The sequence below is a fragment of the Pipistrellus hanaki genome, assembly GCF_964339955.1.
Source record: "Pipistrellus hanaki genome assembly, chromosome: 2".
In the NCBI taxonomy this organism is placed as follows: Eukaryota; Metazoa; Chordata; class Mammalia; order Chiroptera; family Vespertilionidae; genus Pipistrellus; species Pipistrellus hanaki.
Genome location: NC_140504.1, coordinates 25978445 through 26005108, shown reverse-complemented (window position 1 = coordinate 26005108; position 26664 = coordinate 25978445). Strand labels below are relative to the sequence as shown.

Here is a 26664-nt window from a genome sequence, read left to right as displayed (position 1 = left end):
GGCTCTTAAATTAATAAATTCTAGTTGCTATTAACTCAGTAGAAGGATAGAGGAAAAGAAATGTATTGAGTTATCTGGCCTCTCAAAATTTTCTTGCCTCTAGTATATATATATATATATATATATATATATATATATATATATATGTGTGTGTGTGTGTGTGTGTGTGTGTGTGTGTGTGTGTGTATGCCATGTCTAGCATGAACTAATACAAAACTAATACTGTGGTACTCACTTGGAGAAATAAAAATTTAAAAAATCTTAAAATGAAAGAGAATATAAGACTCCTATGTTAAAGACAAAGGATATGATTACTTACAACATAGCAAGCAACATTGGCTTCGGCATATTCATGTTAGTTCCCCTTGCTAGCAAGTCCACCAGCAACAAAGTATGGTCCCAAGTGAATACTTGGGCATGCAGTGGACCTCAAAATCAGTGGGCTGTGTTAAAAGAAAGATCCCCAAGTTTAGAGAAGCTGAATCTTTTTTACTGAACCTAATGCAGGTCTGCCTTTCATTCCAGAGAAACACAGTATTTTTCTTATTCTGGGTAGTAAGTTTGTGTACATTTTGCTGCAAAGAGAGACACCAAATCTACATTTCAAGGTTTTTTTCTGAGCAAATGTCTTTGAAAAGATAGGCTGGAACAAAGAAAGTCAGTGGTTAGTTTCAAAAGAAGTACAGGAATTCTAGCAATCTATTGAGAATTATTTTCCAGCAGTCTCACTCTTAATTCTATATTATAGAGATCAGGAATATTTCGAAGGGCCATTCTATTAAAACAACATTCCTCAAACTGTGCAAAGTTACAACATCCTTCTTTGTCATAAGGCAGGAATTTGATTTTGAGGTCCAATCAGAAATCCTTCAACTTGGCACAAATAATTGAGCAAAATGTATGACATTCATGAGGGCAGCCATGGTTGGAAGTTGGGAAAAGATCTTTGCTTTTGGAGCCTGAGTCTGAAAGAATGGAAAGTTTCTCCTGACCAAAGAGTTCTCACTTTCCTTGCTTGGGAAATAGGATTTTGCTCCACATTTTCTGGCACTGGGTCACAAGTAAGGCAGAAATAGCCATTTTACCCAAGTCTCTAGCTGGGTTTATGAGTATTCACTGGGAACTGAGTCCTAGCCATCTCACTCTCAAACATTCTAGACCAGGCATAACTTAGATAAACCATGGTTTGGGCATGAGCTGGAACTCTGAGAGAAGCAGATGGCTGTTAAGTTCCTGTTTGCCTCAGACCCAGGAGAAAGAACCCAGGGATTTGAGCATATATTCCAATGAAAACATTCAAGGTAGCCTTATGTTGGGTAAGAAGTTTAAATGCAGACTTCGTTGTAACTTTCCAATGTAAATTCTTTAATGGGAGGTCAGTGGATGGGTAATCTGAGTTTAATTTTTAACTTTACATAGTAAAATGGTTCTATTTTGCTCATGTCTTGTGAGAAATCAATTAAATGTTATTTTCCTTTTTTTTTTTTTTTTAAATCAGTTACTTACAATGCCTCTTTAGATGCTATCATTTCCAGCACAACCAACAGTACAAACACTGTGGTACTGGCATGGAGAGAAAAATCAAAAAAGCATCTTCAAATGACATCTTTCAACATTGCCCAGGGCATTCATGCTTTTGATTACCACTCTCGGCTCAATTTAATTGGTACGTAAAATAAATTATGATAACTATGAGGGCCTCCTAGATAGCCTGGGTGCCTATTTGTATGCATGAAACCTCTTCACCTAGTTGCTTTATTGCCAGAGAGACCAACATTTTATTGCCTGAGAATGGTTGATAATGATGCCTTATGATGCACAGTGTAGAGGAGCTATACTGGGGTGAAAATCTGAGAAAGTGCCCCAATGCTTTAATTAGTGTTTTTATTAGCACTGGCGGGGTAGTAAAGTGATATACAGAAGACAGTTTGTGCAGTGTCTGCTATTCTACCATCATTCTAACACCTCCAAAAGCTTAACCCCCCCCCAAATACATCATTTCCTTGCTACCCCATCCACATGCACAACATGAACTTCAAAATGTAGAACATTTGTCTTTTCAGAGCACAAACTCTAATGGTTTTTGAAAATATTCAGGTTATCCTAGCTGTAGTTTATTAAAGGAGAGTTTTTCTTTTGATATACAAAAACATATTTTAGTTTTAAGCACCACGGGTTTTCAGGCATTAACTTTTTAAATATGTAAACATTTGAAAGCTGATAATTTGGTATGTATGATATTAGATCAAATATTATTTTAAAAAGTGAGGCACTGTTAAAAAATTAACAGGGTAGTTATAGAGAATGACCATATATGGCCTACAGAAGGAATCATTTTAACCCTCATTCAATATCTATCATTCATATGAAGAATACTGATAGACTTTTGGCTCTATCAATAGGTACTGAGTATCAATTTAGATACTGAGTTCCTACATTTCCAACAATAATAGCTGACAACAATAGTAAAAGATACTCAGAATATGAATTCAGGAATCTGTCAACATTAAACTTTCACGGAGCATTGTTGATTTATTAGAGAATGCTGGAAGGGTTGGTGAATTGACTTTGGAAGGACTCAAATATCAGCCATTTCATTTATTGATTGATTGCTTAGGTCGATTCTTTTCTACTGATCACTATTTTGCACCTGTCACAGTGCTGCCAAAATGAGGGTGAATAAGATCAGCTCCAGTTGGCCCTATCTGAGGGCACAACAGAGAATTCTCTTCTGGTTCTTCTGGTTTCTCCATAGACTCAAAGGAGCCCCGTGGTCCCTGCTCTTCACATGCTCCCTGAGTACAGCAAAATTTATATTAAAAAATACCTTATTCTCTCAATTAAACAAGTCAAAAGCCTATTTGTGCTTCTTATTTGCCTGTAAATAATCATTTACAATGCAGTGAAAATAATTTATTTCTTTATAGTTTTCTAATTCATTTGGAAACTTTGAATATTGCTTAGTTCTTTCTTACTCCTGGGATAGCTAATATGACTATGTCCCTAAGCTGTGTTGACTGGCAGGTGGAAATGTAAGGGCTCGAAAGCAGGATTTTGTCCCCACCAGTTTGGGTCACTGGCTGCTTCCTAAATGGTATTGTGTTGACTTTTCACCTCAGGAGTACCCCTTTTCCCTGCTCCCGTGGTTTCAGCTATTTGTATGATAGAGCTCGTGCCCCATGAGCTTGAACCATTGGGCAATGACAAGATTTTCCATCGTTTTGAGACTGGCACTTGTCTACAGCTTTAAGACATATTCATTAAAAAAAAAATTGTGGACTATTCATGTTATTAAATAATTTTTTTTCTTTTTGATTCTGATTAGCAACTGCTGGCATTAACAATAAAGTGTGCCTTTGGAACCCATATGTGGTCTCTAAGCCAGTTGGTGTTCTTTGGGGTCACTCAGCCAGTGTAATAGCTGTCCAATTCTTTGCTGCAAGAAAACAACTTTTCAGCTTCTCCAAAGATAAAGTAAGTAGCATTGTGTATTTTTATAATTCTGCTTCCCCAGTTCTACCCAAATTTATTATTGATCCTAAACTACTCTGAGAGATGGTTTAGATTTTAAAATACACTGACTAACTACTATGTCTTTGAAAATTTGTATTTGCAAAATATACTGATATTTATGTAACAATAGTCCCAGGTTGTGGGGCAAAGTATTTCATAATTTAAAAAAAACACCCCATATTCTCATGAATTTAATTCATATTATTGAGCTCTTAATAGATCATATCTTGAGAGTTTTGAGAGTTCTCACTAATTCAATGGAAGAAAAACAGAAATGGGGACGAAGAAATGTTACTTTGGTGAGACACAGCCAATTAGCTGTTGTTGCTTCAATATTGAAGACTCAATAAATAAGAAATTAAAGTTAATCTGAAGAATGTCAAGTACATTCAGAACATTTCAATTAATCATATTAATTCATTTCTATTTGATATTGATGGGATATTTTAAAGATGATGGAAAAAACATGGCACTGGAACAAGATAGTCCCTGATGAATTCTGACCACATTATTTACTACTTATCTCCCCTCAGGAAAACTTCTTAATCTCTAAGAATCCATCATTTGTTCCTCAGTAAAATTTCCATTTCACATGATGCATGACTTCTAGATCTAGTTAACATGTGGATAGATTTCAAGACTCCTGGTTGTGAAGAGAAGGGTGAGCAATAGGCTTTGGGGTAGGCTTTGGGGGACAGCTTCTCAGACTCTTCCAGCGAATCTAACCTTTTGTTTTATTCTAAAGTGCCATGTAAAAACCAGAAATCTATCAACTCCTAACCTCACCCCATCCTTAAATCCTGCCAAATGAGCATATTGTACTGTGTACCTATCACATCAATCCTCTCCCTTTCTTTTCGGCTTCACCAATCAACTACTAATTCCTGCCACCGTTCAAATTCCAAATCTCATATTCCTTTGCTCTAAATACTACCAAGCTTTACTAACACATCTCCTCACTCTAAGACGGGTCTGACTTCAATCTCCCCTCTATTAAGAAAATTTCTTCAATCCTCATTTTTTTCCCTTGACCTAACCATCGATTCTAAATGTCTCACTCTTTTATAGAAATCCCTGCCCTCCCAATCTATTTTACTTCCCGCTTTCCTCCTCCATTCATTTAATGCTCCAGCCCTATCAACCTCCTGGCTGCTTTCACGGTGCGGTCTCCTGGCTGTGCAGCATGCTCTTCCTTCTGCCTTCAGTCCCCTCTCCTCTATGACCAATTGGCAAATTCCTAATTGTTCTAGAAGTTTCAGACTTTTTGGAGTCCTTCATGCACACCTAGGTGTTTCCCTGCACTCCCATTGCATCTGTGTGTCCCTTATTAGAGTCTGTGTCCTGTTGAACTGAAATGGTTATTTGCTTCCTTAAGCAGGATCAGGATCTTTATCCCTTGTACTCTATCCCAGTGCTTGGCCCTTTGTAGTGTTTGTTCCATGATCAGTTGTTGACAGCTTGAAGGGAAGACACATTACTGTGAATAGGAAGTACCACCGAAACTCAGAGTGAAACCTTGTTTTGATGCCCTGCTTAGATTTAGTTGTTTTATTTTTATTTTATTTTTTTTTAGCTCATTTAGCATTTCGTTCTAACTTTCATTATTGAATTTAAGACAACCTGTCTTGTATACTGAAGGTTGTATATGTACATATTGTATTCCAAGAGGCAAAGATTACTTGTGAAGTTAATTTTCTTGTTTCTCAGGACCTTTGCACATATTAGTACACATTAAACACATGTTAAATACATAATAAATAAAATAGTGTGATTGTCAACTAACTGATAGAATTTGTGAAGTTCGGGGCTAAGTCTTCTTTTGGATTGTGCCATGCATACAGGAGGTCCTCAATAATTCTTGAAGAAATAATAAATTTAGTTATTAGTTAAATTAAAAATATCTACCAAACATAAGTATAAATTAAATATTAGATATTTTACAATATCATTACAGAGTTCTCTGAAAGGTTTGATAACTTTAAATGCAAGTGAAAAAAAAATGTCCTTAGAGTCAGAACTGGTTGTATACAGCTATTATCAATGTTAAACCTACCTTGCCTCTTCCAAAGCACTTTTATCATTCTATTTTTGCTTGGACTTCTAAAAGCATTACATTATAATTAAGCTTGTCATGCTGTCTTTCACATTAGTCTGAATCCATTTCCCTTTGATAGATGCACAATAATCACAGTCTTTATGTCTTCACAACAAACAACAGGGCTTTCTGCTCTCAGGGTAAGCCTCTGCTTTATTACCATACATTATTTTGGGTATTTTATAGACGGGGGATAAATTAGGGAACAGGGAAAATGAAAGAAAGCATCCTTTTTTTAAAGAGCCTTTGAGTGAACCATGTTTTGGTCAATGAATTACTAAATTAGAGGATTTTCAGAGCAAAGTAATGTAGATCTAAATAATTTCCTCCGAAAATGATCTGAGACTAGTTCTCTTTTGGAAGACTTCTCTATTGCCACTTTCCAATGACAAATAAGCAATGTTTATCCCTGTAGAGCTTGGTAGCATTCTAAATGATTGTCCAAGTGCAATCCATTCTAAATGGATTCTAAACTGCCTCACAAAATGGCAGTTGTGGAGCTCAAAGTCCTGCTGGAAGCCAGCAACTTGGTCATTTGATGGAGGAATCCGCATAGGGAGTGAGAGGATTTTCAGCCCAGGGGTTGATATTCCAATCAGTGGACCTGATTAGGCTTTTCTATTGTTCTTAACCCTTTTTCTCCTGGGTTACTAATCCATACCTACCAGAAGCAGATCATACTGTAACTTAATCCTTTGTTTGAGGTTCTGATTTTGCCCAGGGCCTGGTTTCTGTATTGTAGTCTTAAGGTTGGGAAGGAAAATACAGTTAGACTTTTGCTTTGGTGCTTCCATCTTATCTGTTTGTCTTCCTTTTCCTTCTGTATCACAATCCCCCATCTCAACTTCCCTCTATTTACCCAGGAATAATAATTTTCATTTTCTTAAAAAAAAAAAAAAAGTATATATATATATATATATATATATATATATATATATATATATATAAAATTGATTTTTTTTACAGAGAGAAAGGGAAAGGGATAGAGAGTTAGAAACATCCATGAGAGAGAGACATCGATCAGCTGCCTATGTACATGCCCTTAACTGGAATCGAACCTGGGACCTTTCAGTCCTCAGACCGACACTCTATCCATTGAGCCAAACCGGTTTCGGCTTTAGAATTTTTTTGCACTTAACTTTGTTGTTTATTTTTGTGTAAAGTTTTTATTTTCATAAATGGATATCCAAAATTATTTTTAAAATAATTTCTCTTCCATTGGTTTGAAATGCTATTATTTTTATCATTTGAAGTATTGTATATGAATGAATTTGTTTCTGGATGTTTTATTTGTTCCATCAGTACACGTGTCTTTTCCTACACTAACTTACCACTGTTTAACTAGCATAGCTTTACTGTACATTTTGATACCGGGTAGGGCAACTCCTACTTTTTGTGTTTCTTTTTTCAATTTTAACTATTGTCTGGCATTTTATTCTTCAAAATAAATTTTAGGATCAATATTTATGTTCCATAAAAGCCATATTAGTATTTGAATTGGAATTTCATTAAATTTGATATTTTGACACCTTTAAAATATTGAGAAAGTACATCCTGTATTTACCCACTTATTCATTCTTTTAGCTGTTTTTCAGGAAAAAAAAATATGCACAAATTTGTTTTCTTTTCTTTGTTTAGGTTTCCCCTCCATATTTTAGAAAACACCCTTATCATATATATTGTTAACTTTAAAAGGGGTCTTTCTAATGGGGTTATGCCCACTTTCATTATAACCCATACACTGAATTTTTAATTTTTATCATAGTTTTTTAAAAAAAAATAATTTTAAACCTGCTTGGCAATTTTAAGTAGTCTTTCATTGTTTATTTTTGGAATTTTGGAATTTTGACTTTTATCTCTTTAATTTCATATTATTTTTTACATTCTTATCTGATAATTTCAATGTCTGGAGTCTTTGGTTATTTAAAGCTGAAAATTGCTATTCTGATTCTGGTGAAAATTGCTCCTTCAGGGTGACTTCTTATCTATATACATAAAAGCCTAACAAACCATTACAACCAAACAACCAAAACAACCAGTCGACCAGTCACTGTGACATGCATGACCACCAGCGGCCAGACATTCAATGCAGGAGCTGCCCACTGGTGGTCAGTGCACTCCCACAGCCAGCCTCCCATGGTCCTTCCCCCTGTCTAGCAGGCTCTGTCCAGCAGGCGCCAGTTGTCAGGCCCTGGCTGGCAGCTGGCAGGCCCTGATTGGGACTGAGCAAGATGGCCCCGATAGGTCCTGATCACCAGCCAGGCCTAAGGACCCCACCTGTGCATGATTTTCATACACTGGGCCTCTAGTATTTTATATTTGGTTACCTTTTATTTAAAAAAAATATATATATATATATATATATATATATATATATATATATATATATATATATATTTATATTTTTTTTATTTTTTATTTTTTTATTTTTAGAGAGAGGAAAGAGAGAGGGATAGAGAGAGAGAGAAACATCATTAATTGGTTGCCTCCTACACACTCCCTACTGGGGATCAAGCCTGCAAAGTGCCCCGACCAGGAATCAAACTGGTGATCTTCTGGTTCATGGGTCAATGCTCAACTACTAAGCAATACTGGTGGGGCTGCTTATCTTTTATTGTTACTTTGTTTTTTTGCTGTTGCTAAACTATGGGCTTCCTGAGGAACTAAATGGAAGATGCTCTGCTCCAGAGGAGACATATTGTTTTGACAGTGGAAATGAGGAAAACTCTGTCCTGAGGCGAATGCATTCTCCTTTTCCATCATCCAGTTTAATTGAACAGTCTCTTGCCTCAGTGCCCTACCTTGCTGCTGGTCCAAGGCTTAGGCTCCTGGTTGTAGTCTCTGCCTTTATGCCTACCCTTCACTGTCACCATCTTGAGTTTGTTTGTTTTTTCATCTCTTTCTTCTTTTAGAACAGTGGAGCTTGTCCCCACTCCCTGAAGGCCCAGCAAGGCAGCAGTTATGTTTTATTCAGAGTTGTGTTTCTTTGAAGCAGGAAGGCCCCCTGTAGAAACCTACTCTGCAGTCATACTTGAACCAGAGTTCCTTTGTTCTACCTGTTTTTTTATTTATTTCCTTCAAAGATGTGGTTAGTATAAATTTTAAGTAGCTTAAAAGAGAAACTTCAAGTGTTAAGATTTGCTTTGTAAAATAAAAGAGGAACTGTGATCTTTGAAAAGCAACGTTAGAAATCTTTTTAAAGACAAGCAGAAATTTTGTTCCTCCTCCCTCCACAGTATTGTGTGAATAATGAGAATGGAAAAAATCAATTTCCTTGAAAATTTAAAATTCCCTCAATGAACTTTTATTCTAAAAAAAGAAAGCAGCCAAAATGAAATGTTGACATTAGTTAGATGTGTTGCCAAATTGGAACTGGGAAATCAATGCGATTTCTGCAGAACAATTCATAGTGTTAGAAAACATTTTGGGTTTTTTCAATGTCAACGTCAGAATCCACAAACAGACACATCATAAAAATCTGAGTCCTACAGCTGTATGTCTTCTCTAATTTTTGTTAAAAAGAATGAACAAAGAAAGATAGAAGAATAATGGTTATGGTGACAATTTAAAAAGAATAGCACAAGAGAAGATTTTAATTTTTGATTAATATTTTGTTTGACTTTAGTATGGAAAAATAATGAAAATATTTTTTAAAGAAAGATTTGTTTTTTACTTTAAGATAAAAATGTCACTTGAGGCATCTTGCCAACATATATCATGTCAAAAAAATTGCTTTTTACTAGTCACTGATTATGCTTTTGTGGATTATCCAAGGGCTCAAATTCTAAATAAATGGACTTGCTAATACATAAAGGTGTATTCAGGAAAACCACTGCTCTCACTTCCTGTTATCCCATTATCTGCAAGTAGGCTATCCATTTTTGTGGATTACGCCCTGGAAACCTAAGCTGCTGCACAGTTGTCCTCAAAATCCCCTCTCTTTTTTATTATTTTATATCCATTTCCTGCAGAATGGCAGGAGTTAATAGTAAATGTTTGATGACTCCATAGAGTCATCTGAGTCTGTCTTCTACTTTCCCCTCACTCTTATATTGTTACTAGAGGCTCCGTGCATGAAATACATGCACTGCGGTGTGTGTGTGTGTGTGTGTGTGTGTGTGTGTGTGTGTGTGTGTGTTGGGGGGGGGGGTGGTCTGTCCCTCAAACCAGCCTGTTCCCTCTCGCAGTCCAGGACCCGTTGCTCCTTACCACCCATCAGCTGGTAGCTCCTTAAAGCTGCTATGGAGGTGGGAGAGGCTCTTGCCACTGCCACTGCAGTTGCGCTCACCAGCAGTGGGCCTGGTTTCTGACTGAGTGGCGCTCCCGCCTGTGGGAGTGCACTAACCACCAGGGGGCAGCTCCTGCATTGGGCATCTGCCTCTGGTGGTCAGTGCACATCATAGCGACCGGTCATTCTGGTCGTTGTGGCGAAATGGTCACCTAGGCTTTTATTACATAGATAGTCTCATAAAGCCTATGTGAGATGACTCTGCCCATCTCTGGCCTGGAGCAGGTAGGGGTTCTTCAGCAGAACAAGACTAAAAACACGGTGATGTCCATTTCTTTAGTTCGGTTTTCCTGCCACACCTCCTTTGAGTTTGTTAGAACTATTGTTACTTTTGAATCTTTAGATAATGGGTTGGGCAATTTCAGGACATTCTAGACTAAACTGGCAAAACTTCAGAGCTGGCAGGAACTGTTTGGTAAATGGTGAGAGATAACATAGCCAAGTTGACAAACCTGAGTAGTTTAAAACTAGGACCTGGGTGTCTGGAGTTTCAATAAATTAGTTTCTTGTTCTAGTGCATATAAATACTATAATATTTGCTTTCATGATCCTGCATTATAAACAGGTAGGTAGTTAAAAAAAGATAAAGTAGAAAAAATGTCATCATTCTTATGTGAATAGCTAAATTTTACCTTGATGTAAAAGCATAAGCTTACATACTTATTCTTCCTAATATGAAAAAGAGATGAAATAGAGAGACTTCCAATATGGAATTTTCAGGACTTCACTTAGTAAGTCTGGACAAACACCACAAGTTCTTAGTTATCATGCTATAACTAGAAATAAAAAACCACAATAATTTAATTGTAATTTTTAAACTGAGGTCTTTGTCAATTTATTTATTTTTACTCATAAGAATAAAGAAAACTTCCTTAGGATACCTGGAATAAAAATTGACATTAATTATTGTCCTTTCTGAGCTATGGCCTCATTCTTTGCCAATGAGAATGAGAATCACAAATATTAACTAGACATTTAAGTGACATTTTGTCAAAGGACTGGATTAATAAAACTCCATTACTGTAAGATATTTTTCATGATTAAAAGGATATAGACTAATTAAGGAAGAAGGGCAGTACAGTTATCTGGTTTAAAGCCAAGCCACATAATATTACTGATTAAGCTGAGAGTAAGGTTTCTCATTCAAGGAGATTAGCGTTGACCTGAAAACAAAGTAGAGAAGTTAAGGTATAATACAAAGAAAATACTGAGGAAATTAAAAAGAAATACTAATGTCTGATCCCCATGCTCAGAGATTATAATTTAATTGGCCTGAGAAAAGAGCACAAGCATAGGCAATTTCTAAAGCACCTTGGGTATATCTGATGTCAAGATTAAGAACCACTGGTACTGAGTGTGGCTGAAAACTTATGGGGGGGGGGTCAAATTTCATGAAGAGATTTCTAGGAAAATGCTGGAACACTGTTATATACATTGGTGACAGCTTATCAATGCTGTTGTTTTAATTCTCAGCAGAGAGAAAAATTAAATAATTACAAAAAAGGTGGTCTTGGTAGAATCATTAATTGAGAGAGTTCTCCAGATAAAAGGAAATCAAAACAATAACATTTATTTTGAGAAAAACTAATGAATATGCACACAATCTGATAAAAATATCTCTAATAGCAAGAAGGAACCCATTATAGACTAGAGAGCTTATTGCTCATGTATTTAAGATTTTTATTTAATTTACATGACTAAATGTCAATAAAATATTAAAAGCCAATATAAATTACTTGAACAACACAGTGGAAAATGATTCTGGGGGAACTATAGTCCATTAATACTGTTGAGTTATTGTTAATCTATACTCAATTATGTCTCAGATAATTATTCTGACATGAAGTTAATTTTTGTATTTTAGAACAGGGTTCATACTAAATAAGACATGATTTTGGACAATGAAGGCAAGACTATCATAAGTAATATGAGTGTTTGAGAATGACCTAGATATGTCTAATCCTATGGTTTTAACATTCTAAAAATAGTTTATTGATTCTATTTATATTTGGGACACATTAAACTCTATTTGCAAGTCTTGGTTCTTGTAGAATCTATATTTCTGGGGATAAACATTTTCTAAAGGGCTTCCAGAATATTATAAATAAATAAAAATTAGTAATTTTTAATAATCAGAATAAGTTCTTTAAAAATAAAAAAAAAATCCTTGTCAAGAAAACCCAATTTACTCTGTATTTATACAAGGTGGGACAAAGGTAGGTTTATAGTTGTGAGTAAGTGAAACATGAGTTTATTTTTGTATTATTATTTATTAATTATTGTATTATTTTCAATATGAACAATTATAAACCTACTTTTTTATTCTCCTACCCTGTATACTCACCCACAATCGCCCCACAGAGGAAGGCCCAGGTCACCCTCTGTACAGCAAGAGAGGCTTAGGCCAGCCAAGTGACCACACCCCATGCCTGTCGCCTGCAGAGGGAGGCAACTGGCGGCGGGGGCAGCACCACCTAGATGGAAAGCAGGAAGGAACTTTCCAATAGTCCCTGATTGCTGGCCAGGCCTAGGGACACTACCCAAGGGGTCTCAGATTATGAGAGGGCACAGGCCAGGCTGAGGGACATCCCTCCCCCATGCACAAATTTCATGCACTGGGCCTCTAGTGTAATAATAAAAGAACAATTATTGAACACATTCCATGCTGGTTGTCATGCTAAATGCCTGACATGGGTTCTCATTTAATCCTCACAGCCTCAGATGAGGAAGGCACATAAAAAATTCAGAGACAAAGACACTTGCTGGAGGTCACCCTGTGTAAGGGACAGAGCCAAGATTAGAACCCAAGAAGTCTGGCCCAGAGCTGGTCTGCCAGTCCCCTTTGGAGGGGTTTTCCACTGTCTTCATTCGGACTCAGTTTATGTCACTTGCCTGAATTAGTTCTCACCACAACTCATAGTGGCAACACTTGGACCTGCAAAGCTACTCTTTGTTTTTTATTTTTTCCTGCATTAGTTTTGTTCTATCTGCACATGATCTTTGTATTATGACTGGGCTTGAGTAAGAGGCTAATATTTTTGGATTATTTGAACTTGATACTGAAAGGGCCTGAAAGAAATTTTAGAGACAGGACAGGGAGTTTTAGGGAATAAAGAGGGTCCATGGAAGAGGAATGCATATATGGGGGCTTGGAGATGCAAAAAAAAAAAAAAATGCTTATCTTACTGGTACAGAGGATAGATAAATGCCGCAGGATAAGCGGGGAGGAAGACATAATTTCACAGAGGATAAAGAAAAGTCACAAGATATTGAGAAGAGGGAAACATTTTCACAGAGGATAGAGGAATGTTGCAGGATAAGGGGAGAGAAAGAGGTGGGGAAACCTGGTGGGCTCAGAGCTTTGAAACTGATACTGTGTAGCAGAGGGACCAATGAGGGGGTCCTAGATTGAGGAAGGGTCCAATTAGAAAGGGTCAGATTCAGACACAAACCTACAGCATATAGAAACCAGGGGCAAAGAGACATGGGACAGATTTTTAGATTTGTTTCCATTAGAGAGAGAGAGAGAGAGAGAGAGAGAGAGAGAGAGAGAGAGAGAGCAGGCTTTTCCCATTTGGGTGCCCTTTCCAGGGATCTCTTTTGGGGATACCCCTGCTTAGATGGAGTTTGTAAGTCCATGAATTTATCCTCATCTTTTGTCAGACAAGGACACACTAGAAGAAGTCTGCACCCTTAGCCTCACATTTCAATGTCGTTTAAAACACAGAGAGAGAGAAGTAGAGGGAGAGGCAGGAAGAGAGGGAAGGAGAGAGAGAGAGAGAGAGAGAGAGAGAGAGAGAGAGAGAGAGAGAGAGAGAGAGAGATCATTAGTTTCCTATTGCTTCTGTGACAAATCACCTCAAAGTTGGCTTGAAACAGTACAAAATTACTCTTTGTTCTGTAAGTTCGAGTTCCGGCATGGGTCTCACTGGGCTAAAATCAAGATGTTAGCAGGGCTGTCCTTTCTTGAGGCCCTGGGGGAGAATGCTTCATTGCCATTTCCAGCTTCCTTGTACAGAGGGCGGGGGGACTCCACTCCCCCAATTTCAAAGCCAGCAGCAGTAGGTTGAGTCCTTATTACATTCCATCACTGGGATCTCCCTGGTGATTATATTGGACTCACCCAAATCATCCAGGATAGAGCAGTGTTTTTCAATCTTTTTTGGGCAAAGGCACACTTGTTTCATGAAAAAAATCACGAGGCACACCACCATTAGAAAATGTTAAAAAATTTAACTCTGTGCCTATATTGACTATATATAAAGTAATTCTCTTGAATAGGAATCAAATAAACACAAAGAAAGTATTTTATAATTACTTTATTATGAAATATTAAGTAAACAAAATAGTGAAAAATTATAAAATTCTTGTCTTGTCTGCACCTACGGCACACCAGGCAACATCTCGCGGCACACTAGTGTGCCGCGGAACAGTGGTTGAAAAACGCTGGGATAGAGGATAACCTCTCCATCTCAACGTCCTTGATTTATCACATCTGCACTATCCCCTTTCTTGAGTTAGATAGCATCACCACACATTCCAGGGATAAGACAGGGACACCCGTGCGGATCATTCTGAGGGACATCATCTCTGTCTACCACAAGCACCTACTAAATTCTGGGGACCAAGGCAAAACACAATCCCATCCCTAGAGGAGATGGTTACAGCTGATGGAGTATGTAGACGGACAAGGGAAGAACACTATGTGCTATGACAGAAGTGTCACCAACTCTAATACACTGGAGAGAACAACCGCCTGCAGTCAAGGATGAAGCAGAAAAAAAAAATTGGCCCAAGAATGAGAATTGTTCTTGACCTTTTCGTCTGACTTTATCGCCAGGTTTTGAGACTCTGGGATATTCAGCACCAGCTGTCCATCCAGAGGATAGCGTGTTCTTTCCCCCCAAGTCAGGACTTCGGATGCCTCTTCCACTTTGATGAAGCCCACGGCCGACTTTTCATCTCCTGTCACCACCAGCTGGCCCTGCTGGCCATGGAACGGGAGGCCAGCCAGAGGGTGAAGAGCCACAAGAGCGCAGTCACGTGTGTCCTTTACCATTCAGGCTTGCGGCAGGTAAGGATGCTTTTCTCTCACCCTCCCTACCTATTTCCATAGCCAGAGGCTATTTCCGCAATCCCATCTAAGGTGGGATTGGGGAAGGCAAATAGAGAAAGGTCGCTGAAGGCAAATAGAGAAAAAACAAAACCGTGGCCAGGGATTTCACAGGTGTGTGCTTTTCTGCGATACCGTGCGTTCAGGTGGATTTGGAGATGATTTCATTTTCAGCCAGCGACCCCCACAGCACTGACAGCATTCTAAGGAATGGCATTATCCCAGCTAACACAAACACCAGGTTACCTGATCCAACTTACCTTTGTTACCTGCCAGCCTGGGCCCCGATGACAAATGCAGGTAAACCTGGCTGGAAATTGCTGGAAATTGTTCCTTTGATGAACACCATCTTCCTGTGTCCCCCTGGAAAGTTCTGAAATATGCCTGAAACGTCATTAGCAGAGATCCGTTTTGCTGGCACATTTTTACACCGAGGCAAGCCACCGTGACAGCCCAGAATGTGTTCATCATAAAATGATCCAGTTACATGTGGGGCCACTTGCTATGCAGCTTGAGTGTTGTTTGTCTCCCCACCACTTGAATGGTGCTCTGCAGCCTTTGCTCGCCCGATAGTGCTACCTGCACGTCCATGGCCAAGCCTGCTCCCTGGTGCAGAGCATCCTTGGTGGACAGGAGGGGTAAGCCTGGGGGTATTTGGGGGGGAGGGACCATCTACTGCCATGATCACTTCAGGCCCTATTGTAACAGCACTGGCAGGAACCCAGTATCCAGCTTTGGGCCAATGTAAACAAGAACTCCAGCCCATTCTTCCCTTCCCTCCATGGAAGGCTCTGCAGTCAGGCAGACAGGAGGAGTTCCCATCTTGTGCAGCGGATGGAAAGCCCTTTGTTAGTAATGAGCAGTGTGTCTTGTCACTACATCAAACATTCTGTTTCCTGGCTATTCCAGGAGATAAAAATCCTTTATGCAGCGATCCATTTTGAATTCCATCTGGGGGAAATGTTCCCCCGTAAATGTGTTACTGAACTTTTTTAAGGCAACCGGCTCATTCGGCTCCCCGGTGGCCGCTGAGCGATGTGTTTGTTTCCAGGAGAACATTATGCTAATTGAGATCTGCAAAGTTAAACAGCTTAGGCTTGTGCTTAGATGCTGAGATCCGGCATCGCCCGGCCATAAGATAAGCCATATTCCCTGAGGAGTTCAGGAAATGGGGCCCAAAGGAGTTCTAGAATACACCATAAAGAAAGCCAAGATAACAAATATATGCGAGTTTTTTAAGCAAGGATAAAATATGCGCATGTGGTATATGCTGTAGGAAGGGTCACTGTACAGTTCAGTGTGTGCACCTCTTTATTTTCATTGTTAATAGCATAAATAATTAAAAGCATTGATACACATATAAAGCACACAGAGCTGTGTCCCACATACATAAGTGCTTTCTACTAGCTGCTAAGCTATAGAAACACTTCTGTGCTGTATTCCATTTTTTAATTATGAAAATGTATCGGCAGTCAAGAAAAAGAGAACAATATCATCCACAGTCCCATCAAGCAGTGATATTTGTCACTTTAGAGTAGACAAAACAAATAAAACAGGTTTGAAGAAATACCATGAGCCAGGACTGAGGGAGACTAATTTTTTAAAAAAATATATATATTTATTTATTTCAGAGAGGAGGGTAGAGTGAGAAATAGAAACCCCCTGGGTTGATGGAGCCCCCAACCCAGGCATGTGCCCTTGACTAGAATGAACTCAGGACCCTTCAGTCCACAGGCTGATGCTCTATCTACAGAGCCAAACCAGCTAAAGTGAGACTCCAGTCTTTAAGGACAGGTCCAGGGTGTCTTCCTGGTTTTCACTGCTCAGTAGGGCCTCACACAGGATTGTGGAATACAAATGAGGAAGCAGACACATGACCAACTCACAAGGCCACAGTGGAGCTGAATGTAATGAAGTAGAGGTAAGAGCTACCCATGGAAAGTGATCAGTTCTGCCCGGGGCTGAGGAGGTTGGCATTTCAACAGAGCCTTGAAAGCCAGAGGAGAAGGAAGTAGTTCCAGACAGAAACCACAATGGGAGCACCTGCCAAGTGGCTTGAGCACTCAGAGTGCATTTACGGGGGGGGGGGGGGGGGGCAGTTGGGGAGCACTTGGCAGATGTTGGCGTTGATGCAGTAAAGGGAGCTTAGAGCCAGATGGTGAAGGTCATTCACTGGCCATACCACAGTCTGGTCTTGGAAAAATTATTGCTTAAACCTGGGGTTAAGACACTAATTCTCAGACCGCAGGGGACTCAGATCTCTTTAGGAGAATCTGGGAGGTCAATACTATTTTAATCATAATATTAACTTTTTTTGTTTTTGTTTTTCACTCTCATTGTCTCATTAGTGTATAGAGTTTTCTAGAAGCTACCTGATGAGCAGTGATATTATTGCTGTGATGTCCAAAGGAATGTGTGCTTTTTATTATTGTGTTTTAACAAATTCTCAGTGTAAATTTCTAATGTAAATTTAGGTAATTTATCTATTATCTATCTATCATCTATATATCTATCTATCTTCTATCTATCTAATCTATCATCTATCTATCTATTTCTTCCAAATAAATAAAAAGTTATTTGAATTCTTCAATTATTTTAAGAGTGTAAAGTGACCTGAAGATCACAAGTTTTGAGACACTTTGGGTTAGAGAAATCGGAGTTCAAATGTTGGGCAGATTACTTACCATGACTAAGCTTCAGTTTATTAACTTTTGAAAATGTGTGTATGTGCATGTTCGTGCGTGCATGCGTGCGTGCGTGCATGCGTGCATGTGTGTGTGTGTGTGTGTGTGTGTGTGTGTATGCACACATGTGCGCGTGCTTCTGGGTCACAGACATAACAAACAGTAGCAGTATGTATCTCTCCTGCATCCCTAGGTATGGCCTCCTTTCAGAAGCAGTTTGTCCTGGAGCCAGCTCTACAGGCTCCCCATACCTCTCAGGTGGAGTGTTGAAACTTTATCACATCTCTTTTGCTTAACTTCCCCGCATTCGTTCATCTTTATGTAACCAGGCATCACATGACAGCAGATGTTAGGAAGAGTTAGAAGATGGTCTGGGCTTTGTCACCAGCCTGCTTATCTTCAGGAACACCCTTTGAGGGGAGAACGTTGTTTGTCCTGTCCATTCTCAGCCATTGCAGTTCCTGCTCATAAACATTCAATTATTGGGGTCTACTTTGGTCCCCTCAACACCCTGAGTCTCCCAGGACAGCTCTGGCCACGCTAATCTCATTCCTCTCAGAGCATTGCTCACACCTGGAGTTGCTTTCTACAATAGTTAAATACTTGGCAGAAGGGAAAGATACTAGTCTTCCACTTCTGTGTTTTCCAACAACTGTTAACATTTTTCTGAGCACTGAATGGATGCTCAGTTGCTAAATTATTGCCATTTCTCATACCAGGTTCACTGACCCTTGATCTTTGGTATTCTGGTTTGAAGTCTCTTTTGGGGACTTTCCATTTGTTTGAAATTAATGGAAAACCTTTCTTCTATTGTCATTTCAGCTGACATGCTAGTATTACTTAATTCTATTTGACTCCAGGGAGACCTAACATTATCCCTATGTAAAAGCAACTTGGTACATTTCTGTGACTTTTCTTTATCTTCATGACTTTTTGGCATCCCAGCATCCCTAATCAAGAAAGGGATGGCGAGCCATGCAAAGCCTCTTACAAAGACCTGCGTGCTTTGTCACACCCTGCGAAGATTGCCCACACAGCTAACGGCAGGACAAGTTGGGACAACATCAGAGAGCCCCTGGAATGTGCAATTTTAAAAGAATCAAAGTCACGCAGTACCCTGGAAGTAATTCTCATAAATTGCCTTTGCAGCGAGTTCTTAACTGAAGCTTAAAAAAATACCCAAGGATGTTAGGAACCTTTAAGAATATATTTGTAGCTATAAACAGGAATAAAGTTTCAGTTATCACTGCAGCTCTCATCCTAATGATGGGGGCTAACCTGTTTCTGTAAAATAGATAATGTTTCAGTTTGTTTTGCACCGAGGACACACTTAGGGCCAGGCTGGCCATTCAGGTGTCATCAAATTGTGACAGACAATAAATTAAATAGTTTCATTTTTGAGAAACATTCCATGCTTATTGTGAGATGTTAGAACAATGCAGCAAAGCTCAAATAAGAAGCTAAATATCATCAGGTTCTAAATATCTCTCTGTGTGTAGACTATTTTGCATAAATGTGGTCTGCAACCCACGTTTTTATTTATAATAGATTGAAATGTATTTCCCTGTACCCAAATGTAGATCTAGTTCATCATTTTTTAAAAGGCAGTACATATCCCACTATAGGTATGTATCACCATTTACAGATCCATTTGCCTTGATGATAATTTTGCTATTACGATTTTTTTTGTATATAACTATATTCACACTCATGACTTTATCTCTCTCGGGTAAAATCTTAGGAATGACTTTCTAGCTTAAAATATATGCACAGTATATAATTTGGTGTACAAATTGCTTCCCATAATTTTAGCATTTTATCCCATCTCCAAGAGTAAACATATTAATCGCATCCATGGTTACATAGAGAAACTTATCAGACAATGCTGCCTGGCTGAGACTAGCAGGACTCCAGAGAGCCTGGATGGGTTTCATAATCCACATCGGGAGGTTAGGTTTGGAAATGTGAAGACTAAACCTTCTTTTCCTCATCCAGAGTGGTGCTGTTTCTTGAAGACAACTCTCACACTATCACAAGAAACATCGTTCCTGAAAAACAACCCTCGGGTGTCATTCTTTTTTGGTACCAGTGCATCTCCTGTCCTCTTTTCTATGCACCATTATTTTGGGGAATTGAGATTTTTGAGAATCTAAACAATTCAATGTGTAGTTCCCTTGGTAATTATAAAATGTGAGAAAAGGGAGGCCGACAAATGTAAGGGAAATTTATCTCCATCTTACAAGACATTATACCTCTGGGGTGCTCGTATTTAGGGCAAGATCGATGAGTTTCTCATCTGAACAGAACTAGCTGCACACGGATGGAAGCATTGTCTTTGCCTGCCTCCTCGCTGGGCTCCAGGTGACCTCCATTCTGTTAGCATGGTTCTTCTTCCCTAGCTGGCTTAAGGCTTTACTTGGTTTCATGTCAATTCTGGCCTATGAGGTCTAATCACTAGCTGGACACATGTGAAGTAAGTACCCCAGTCTTAAGATTATACCAAAACACACACACACACACACACACATGCATATACATGCATACCCACGTTCATTTAAATGTGATTAGCTTGGAAGGAATAACGCATTTCAGTGTTATTATTATTCAAAAGAATAATAGGATATACCATGAAAGTTTCCTCTCATCCCGATTGCCTACCTACCCAGTTTCCTTCCTATGAAGCAACCAGTTTTGTGACTTCAATGAGGCCCCAGCAAGGGCTTTTCTATTCATACCCAAGTAAATATATATAGCATCTCTGACCGGTTTCTCAGTGGTTAGAGCAGCATCCAAGAACCAAAGGGTCTCTGGTTTGATTTCCAGTCAAGGGCATGTATCTTGGTTGCAGGTTTGATCCCTGGCCCCAATCAGGATGCCTGAGGGAAGCAATCAACCAATGTGACTCTGGCATATCGATGTTTCTCCTCTCTCTCTCTCTCTCTCTCTCTCTCTCTCTCTCTCTCTCTCTCTTCCCCCCAACCCTTCCCTTTCCTTTCTCTCTCGCTAAAAATCAATGGGAAAAAATATCATCAGGTGAGGATTAAGAAAATTAAGATAATAATTTAATAAAAAAATGTTAAAAAATAAAATAAAAAAATAAATCAAACTAAAAAAAATAATTATCCTCAATTCAAAAAAAAGAATATTTATGTAATTATTAATTTTAAGAACATATTATTTTAAATGCGGTTTACATGAATGGTAGCATATTATATGCACAGAAACATTGCTCTGTGCATTGGTTTTTCACCTAATGCTACAGATCATTTCATCACATTACCTAGAGAGCACACTCTTTCTTTTTTACAGCTCTATGTTACTTTGTTGCATGGGTCTAACAAACTTTTTGTTAATCACTTCTTATAGGCATTGATGGTAATTCTGATATTTTTCTATTTCAAGTAATGTAGTATTGATAGTTTTAACCTTGAACATACAAATTTTAGCACATGTGAAGATATATCTGTGTGATAAATTCCTGGAATTAGTCAGAAACTATGTCAGGAACCTTGATAGATACTGTCCAATGTTCACCAAAAAAGAAGCTGCATTAAATCTATCAGCAGGATAGAAGAGGACCCATCCTCAGCCTATCTCATCCTCATAGTCTTAGCTTTGTTAAAGACCTTATTTATTTTTCTGAAGGTCACTTTTAGGTTCACAGCAAAATTGGGAAGAAGGTATAGAAATATCTTGTTCCTTCTGTCCTCCCTCATGCACAGCCTCCTTGGTTATATACATTCTCCACATTTGTTACAACTGATGAACTGATATTGACCCATCCTTTTCACCAAAGTAGAGGTCTGGTGCATGAATTCGTGCATGGGGGCGGGGGTGTCCCTATGGGTGGAATTGGGCCCCTAAATCCACAGTCCTGCATCTGGCGCCCTCCCAAGGGGAGTGGCCTGCAGGTTTTGGCTGAAACCAGCTCTCTGACATCCATAGAGGGGTCCCAGATTGTGAGAGGGCACAGGCCAGACTGAGGGACCCCATGGCTGCATGATTGAGCCAGGGAGGGACCACAGGAGGGCTCCAGGGTGTATCCAGCCCATCTTGCTCAGTCCCAATCAGCCAAACCCCAGCAGCAAGCTAAACTACTGGTTGGAACATTGCCTTCTGGTGGTCAGTGCATGTCATAGCGAGCAGTTGAGCAGTCTTAGCATATCATTAGCATAATACACTTTGATTGGTTGTTCCGTTGTTCTGCCATTCGGTCTATTTGCATATTGCCCTTTTATTATATAGGATGTAACTGCAGTATACATTAGGGTTCAATTTTGGTGTTATACATTTTGTAAGTTTAGACAAATGTATAACAACATGTATCTACCATTATAACATCATATAGAGTAACTTCACTGCCCTAAAAATCTTCTATGCTCCACCTTGTCTTCCCACCCTCCTCCCCTAAACCCTGGCAACCACTGATATTTTTACTGTCTACATCGTTTTGCTTTTTTCAGAATGTCATGTAGTTGGAATCTTTTATGTATGTAGCCTTTTAAGATTGACTTCTGTCACTCAATAATATGCATTTGCATTTCCTCTATGCATTTTGAATGGCTTGTAAGCTATTTTTTACACTGAATAATATTTCTTTGTGTGGATATACCACAGATTATTTATTCATTCACCTGCAAGCATGGCAGTTATGAATAAAGCTGCTAAACATCTGTGTGCAGGCTTTTGTGTGGATCTAAGTTTTCAACTCTTTGGGGTAAATATCAAGGAGCCCAATTGTCGAATTGACTGATGTGTTTAGTTTTGTAAAATAAATGCCCATTGCCTTTTAAAGCGGTTGCATCAATTTGCTTTCCCATCAGCAATGAAGGAATGTTCTCATTGTCCTACAGCCTGTCAAGATTTGGTGTTGTCAGTGTTCCAGATTCATGTCATTCTAATGCATAGGATCACATTATTGTTTCACTATGCACCTCCCCGACCACATATGATGTGGGGCATCTTTTTTACATTATTTGAAATTTGTTTATCTTCTTTGGTGATGTCTGGTAAGGTCTTTGGCCCATTTTTAAAATAGGTTCTTTGTTCTCTCATTGTTGAATTTTGAGTTCTTGGTATATTTTGGATAACAGTACCTGAAGAATATGTCTTTTAAGAATATTTTCTTTAAGTCTCTGGCTCGTTTTTTCATTCTTTTGACAGTGTGTGTTGCAGAGCAGAGATTTTTTAATTTAATGAAATTCAGTTTATAAATTATTTAATTCATAGACTATACCCTTGGTGTTTCATCTAAGAAGTCATTGCAAAACCAAAGGTCCTTTAAATTTTCTTCTATATTATCTGCTTTGAGTTCTATATGGTTTTGTTTGTTTTGTTTTGTATGTAGGTCTGTGACCCATTCTGAGTTAGATTTCATGAAGGCTATACAGTCTTTCTAGATTCAGTTTTTAACAAGTGCAGTTCCAGTAGTTCCAGCACCATTTATTGAAAAGACTATCTTTCCTCCATCGTATTGCCTTTGCTTCTTTGTCAAAGATCAGCTCATTATATTTATGTGGGTCTATTTTTGGTCTCTCTATTCTGCTCCAGTGATCTATTGTCTCTTCTTTTGCTGATACCACACTGTCTTGATTATTGCAGCTTTATAGTAAGTTATGAGGTTGGGCAGTGTCAGTCTTCTGATTTTGTTCTGATTCTGAAATACATTGTGTTGGCTCCTCTGGGTCTTTGGCCTCTCTCTATGAACTTGTGTAGAATCAGTGCTGTCTATTTTTACCTATGAGAGCTCTTAGCATATTCATAATCGTTCTTTTCACTTCATGATCTGAGAATTCAAACATCCCTGCCATGTCTGAGACTGACGTTTGCTCTGTATCCTCAGACTGAGTTTCTTGCCATTGAGCATGTTTGTACTTTGTTCATAGTTTGACATGATACACTGAGTCAAAGCGACTTCTGTAAATAGGCCTTTAAAAATGTGGCAGTGAGGGTGTGGGCGGTGGTGAAGCCTTCTAGAATCCAATGGTTAGGTCTCAGACCTTCAGGGGGCCTGTGCCTCCAGACTGTGCCTTCACACATGCTTCTCTGTTGTCCCTCCTCCCCCTTGAATAGCACAGGAGGGCGAGAGGCAGCTAGACTTAGGTATTGCCCTCCCCCAGGTCATTTAGCCTCTGATAAAACCCTAGCAGGTTAGGGTCTGGTTAAATAGTTTCTCTTGAGGACAGATCCTGTTAAGATGAACAGAGGACTCTGACATACTACTATTTCAAAATACTTTCGCCTGCCCCTGCCAGGAGCATGAGGGGATTTTTTTCTTCAGTGTTTAAGAGAGAACCTGGTCGATATCCTCAAAACAAAACATAAAGTGATGGGGTTCCCCCATGACTGGCTCCCCTGGAAATGTTAACTCTCAGACTTGTCCACTTGGAGCCCGCAGCCATTTGTCAATGGCAGTTCCCATTTCCCTATCTTGGCATTGCTGCCCCAGAGTTTTCAGTTCATGAATTTTGCTGTGGTAAGTTGTGACTTTATGTATTTGCCCAGGCCTTTCTGATTTGGGGGCAGCGATTTGCCCTGTGACCTCATTTCTTATATTGATCTAAGAAGAGTTGTTGGTTTTTCAGTTTGCTCAGCTTTTCACTTGTTGTTGGGATGGAGTGAGAAATGTCAAACACGCAAAATCAGAACCTGGGAGTCCAATGTTGTCTCAGCTGTTTTTTGAAGTAGTTTTTGCTTTTTCTTTCTCTTTTTTTTCTTTTCTTAGCTATTTCTTTACAATGTGAGAGGTGGTGGGATTTTAGAGTCAGAGTGCCCAGTGCTTTACATTGAGCAAGTTATTTAATTTATCTAAGCAACCGTTTTTGTTACTTTTTTTTAAATCTAGAAAATAGAAATTATAATACTTCCCTTATAGGTGTTTTGTGAAGGATGAAAAGATATTGTGAATCAAGACACTCAGAACAAAGCAAGAGCAAAAGATAATTATTAATCAAAAAAGGGGAAATGATATGTCTGTGACTTTGTCCCCTGGTGTCTGTGGGTGTGGGGTGACCTTGGGAGTGTCTTGAATGCCTGCACAATGATCACAGGTGGGCGCATGCAGCCCACGGCCCTTCTCCTCACACAGCCAAAGTCTTGCCAGCCTTTCTTGCAGTCCTTGAGCAAACCAAGGACACTGTGCCTCAGGGCCTTTGCATTGCTCTTTCCTTCTCTTCACTCAGGGATCTTCACAGCTTCCTCCTTCATCTCAGCCATGTCTTCCTCAAATGAATCCTTCTAAAACCCCCGATTTTGCACCAAATCCCAATGATCTCTACCAACTTCTCAGTTATATTTTTTTCATATTGCTTCATATAAACATATATATGTAAATTCCTTTTAATATTTTCAAATCTTGTTGCATCTCTCCCCTCTTTCCCTCACTAGATATAAGGGCAGGAATTTTTCACTGATATAACTCCAATGCCTCCATCCTATGTCTCTCCTATTGTAAGGTGTTCCATAAATTTAAGGAATGAATTACAAATTAATCTAAGAAGAGGTGATATCTAATAAATAAGATTTATAAATGGAGAATCTGTTGTCTGTATCAGTATTCTGATATATTATCATTTTTTTCATCTCACTACTTACTGAGATATAACTTCAGAGATTTGATGCAACAAAGAAATAAAGAACATAACCTGCTTTATGTTATGGGATTATAAACAGCGCTGACTAAAAAAACAAATAAATAAATAAAAAGAAAAGAAAAGAGAAATTGAATCAAGTGTCCTGATCCCATGGTAACCAGCAACATGCACTGCTGTAATTTTTGATTCCTCTTGCTTATACCTAGGCTTGGGATGCATCTGAAAAAGAGCTAAAATGCTGACTCTTGTTGGAATAGCAAGAAGACAATTAGGGGACATGAGCACAATGTCACATCTCTTAGTGTTGGCTGATTGGCTGTGACAGCCTCAGATGAGAGAGATGAAAAGACCCGTACATTCCTAAACAGTCATTAACTCAGGAATAGAAGGTGGCGCGTGCTCCCATCAGAACAACTATTTGCTCACAGAGACACAATGCACTGCAGTGTAGTTTTATAGAAATAGGCCTATTTCTGCTCTGCGACCCCCAGGGTCCTGCCCGCATAGGCTGATGAGCAGCAGCCAGAAATAAAGTGAAAACTTAAAGAGATTTAATGTCATCAAAATGTGGCATGTGAATGGGATGCCAATACCTCTCCCTGGGCTTTCTGACCAATCAAAACAGCTTGCTAAAGATAAAGTGCCCTGCATCCTGCAGTCAAACCACTTCCTTCCTCTGCAAGTGTTGTTAAATGCACTTGTCTCTCACTAAACCTTGCAAGCCTTTTCATCTGCTTTGTAATTCTTGTTTTCTGACATTGTCACGGATGGTAGATGTTGGTTAATAGTGATTGTATGTTGTGATATAGTCAGTCCTAGTTTTTCAACGCATTGTTTTTGAGAAGCCTGCTTATTAAGGCAGATTGTCATAAAATTAAATTTGACTGACTATATACTGTTCTCATTATTGATTCAGATTTCATGAGGAATTGTTTAATGAGCACAAAAAAGTGCTGAAAACTGATGAATAGTATGTTGGAGTTCAGGCAGGTGGGCAAAGAAGGGAGAGTGAGAAACAGCAAAAGCGATTTTATTAATTCTTGATTGAATGGCTACATTAAATAAAAGTGGTGGGTGGATGATTAGATGCTTTTTAATGTGGCTGGAGCTAGTCTTAAACAAGTAAGCAAGTGTTCTCTGAATATAAACTTATTTTAGTTTGATCTTTTAATTTCTGCCAGGGAATGCCCAACTTTTAGGACAAAACTGTTAGTATGTGACAGGTGCTCAATCATTGTTTTTTTTTATATCCTATAGAATAAAGAGCTAATATGCAAATAGTCAGCATGCCCTCATGCCATCACACTCTAGTGCTGGGGTCAGGGGACCTGAGGTGGGGCCAGGGGACCTGAGGCCGGTCCCCCAGCCTCCCGCATCAG

General features: G+C 38.9%; 1 protein-coding gene across 1 annotated transcript in view; it reads left to right on the top strand.

The window, feature by feature from the left end:
* The window catches only part of WDR49 (WD repeat domain 49), a 127679-nt gene that overhangs the window by 35972 nt on the left and 65043 nt on the right, over positions 1–26664 (top strand). Inside the window, exons 5-7 of the mRNA XM_084872646.1 lie at positions 1499–1666; positions 3326–3474; positions 14737–14970. Coding sequence (XP_084728772.1) covers positions 1499–1666; positions 3326–3474; positions 14737–14970 — 551 coding nt within the window. The remainder of the gene's footprint in view (positions 1–1498; positions 1667–3325; positions 3475–14736; positions 14971–26664) is intronic.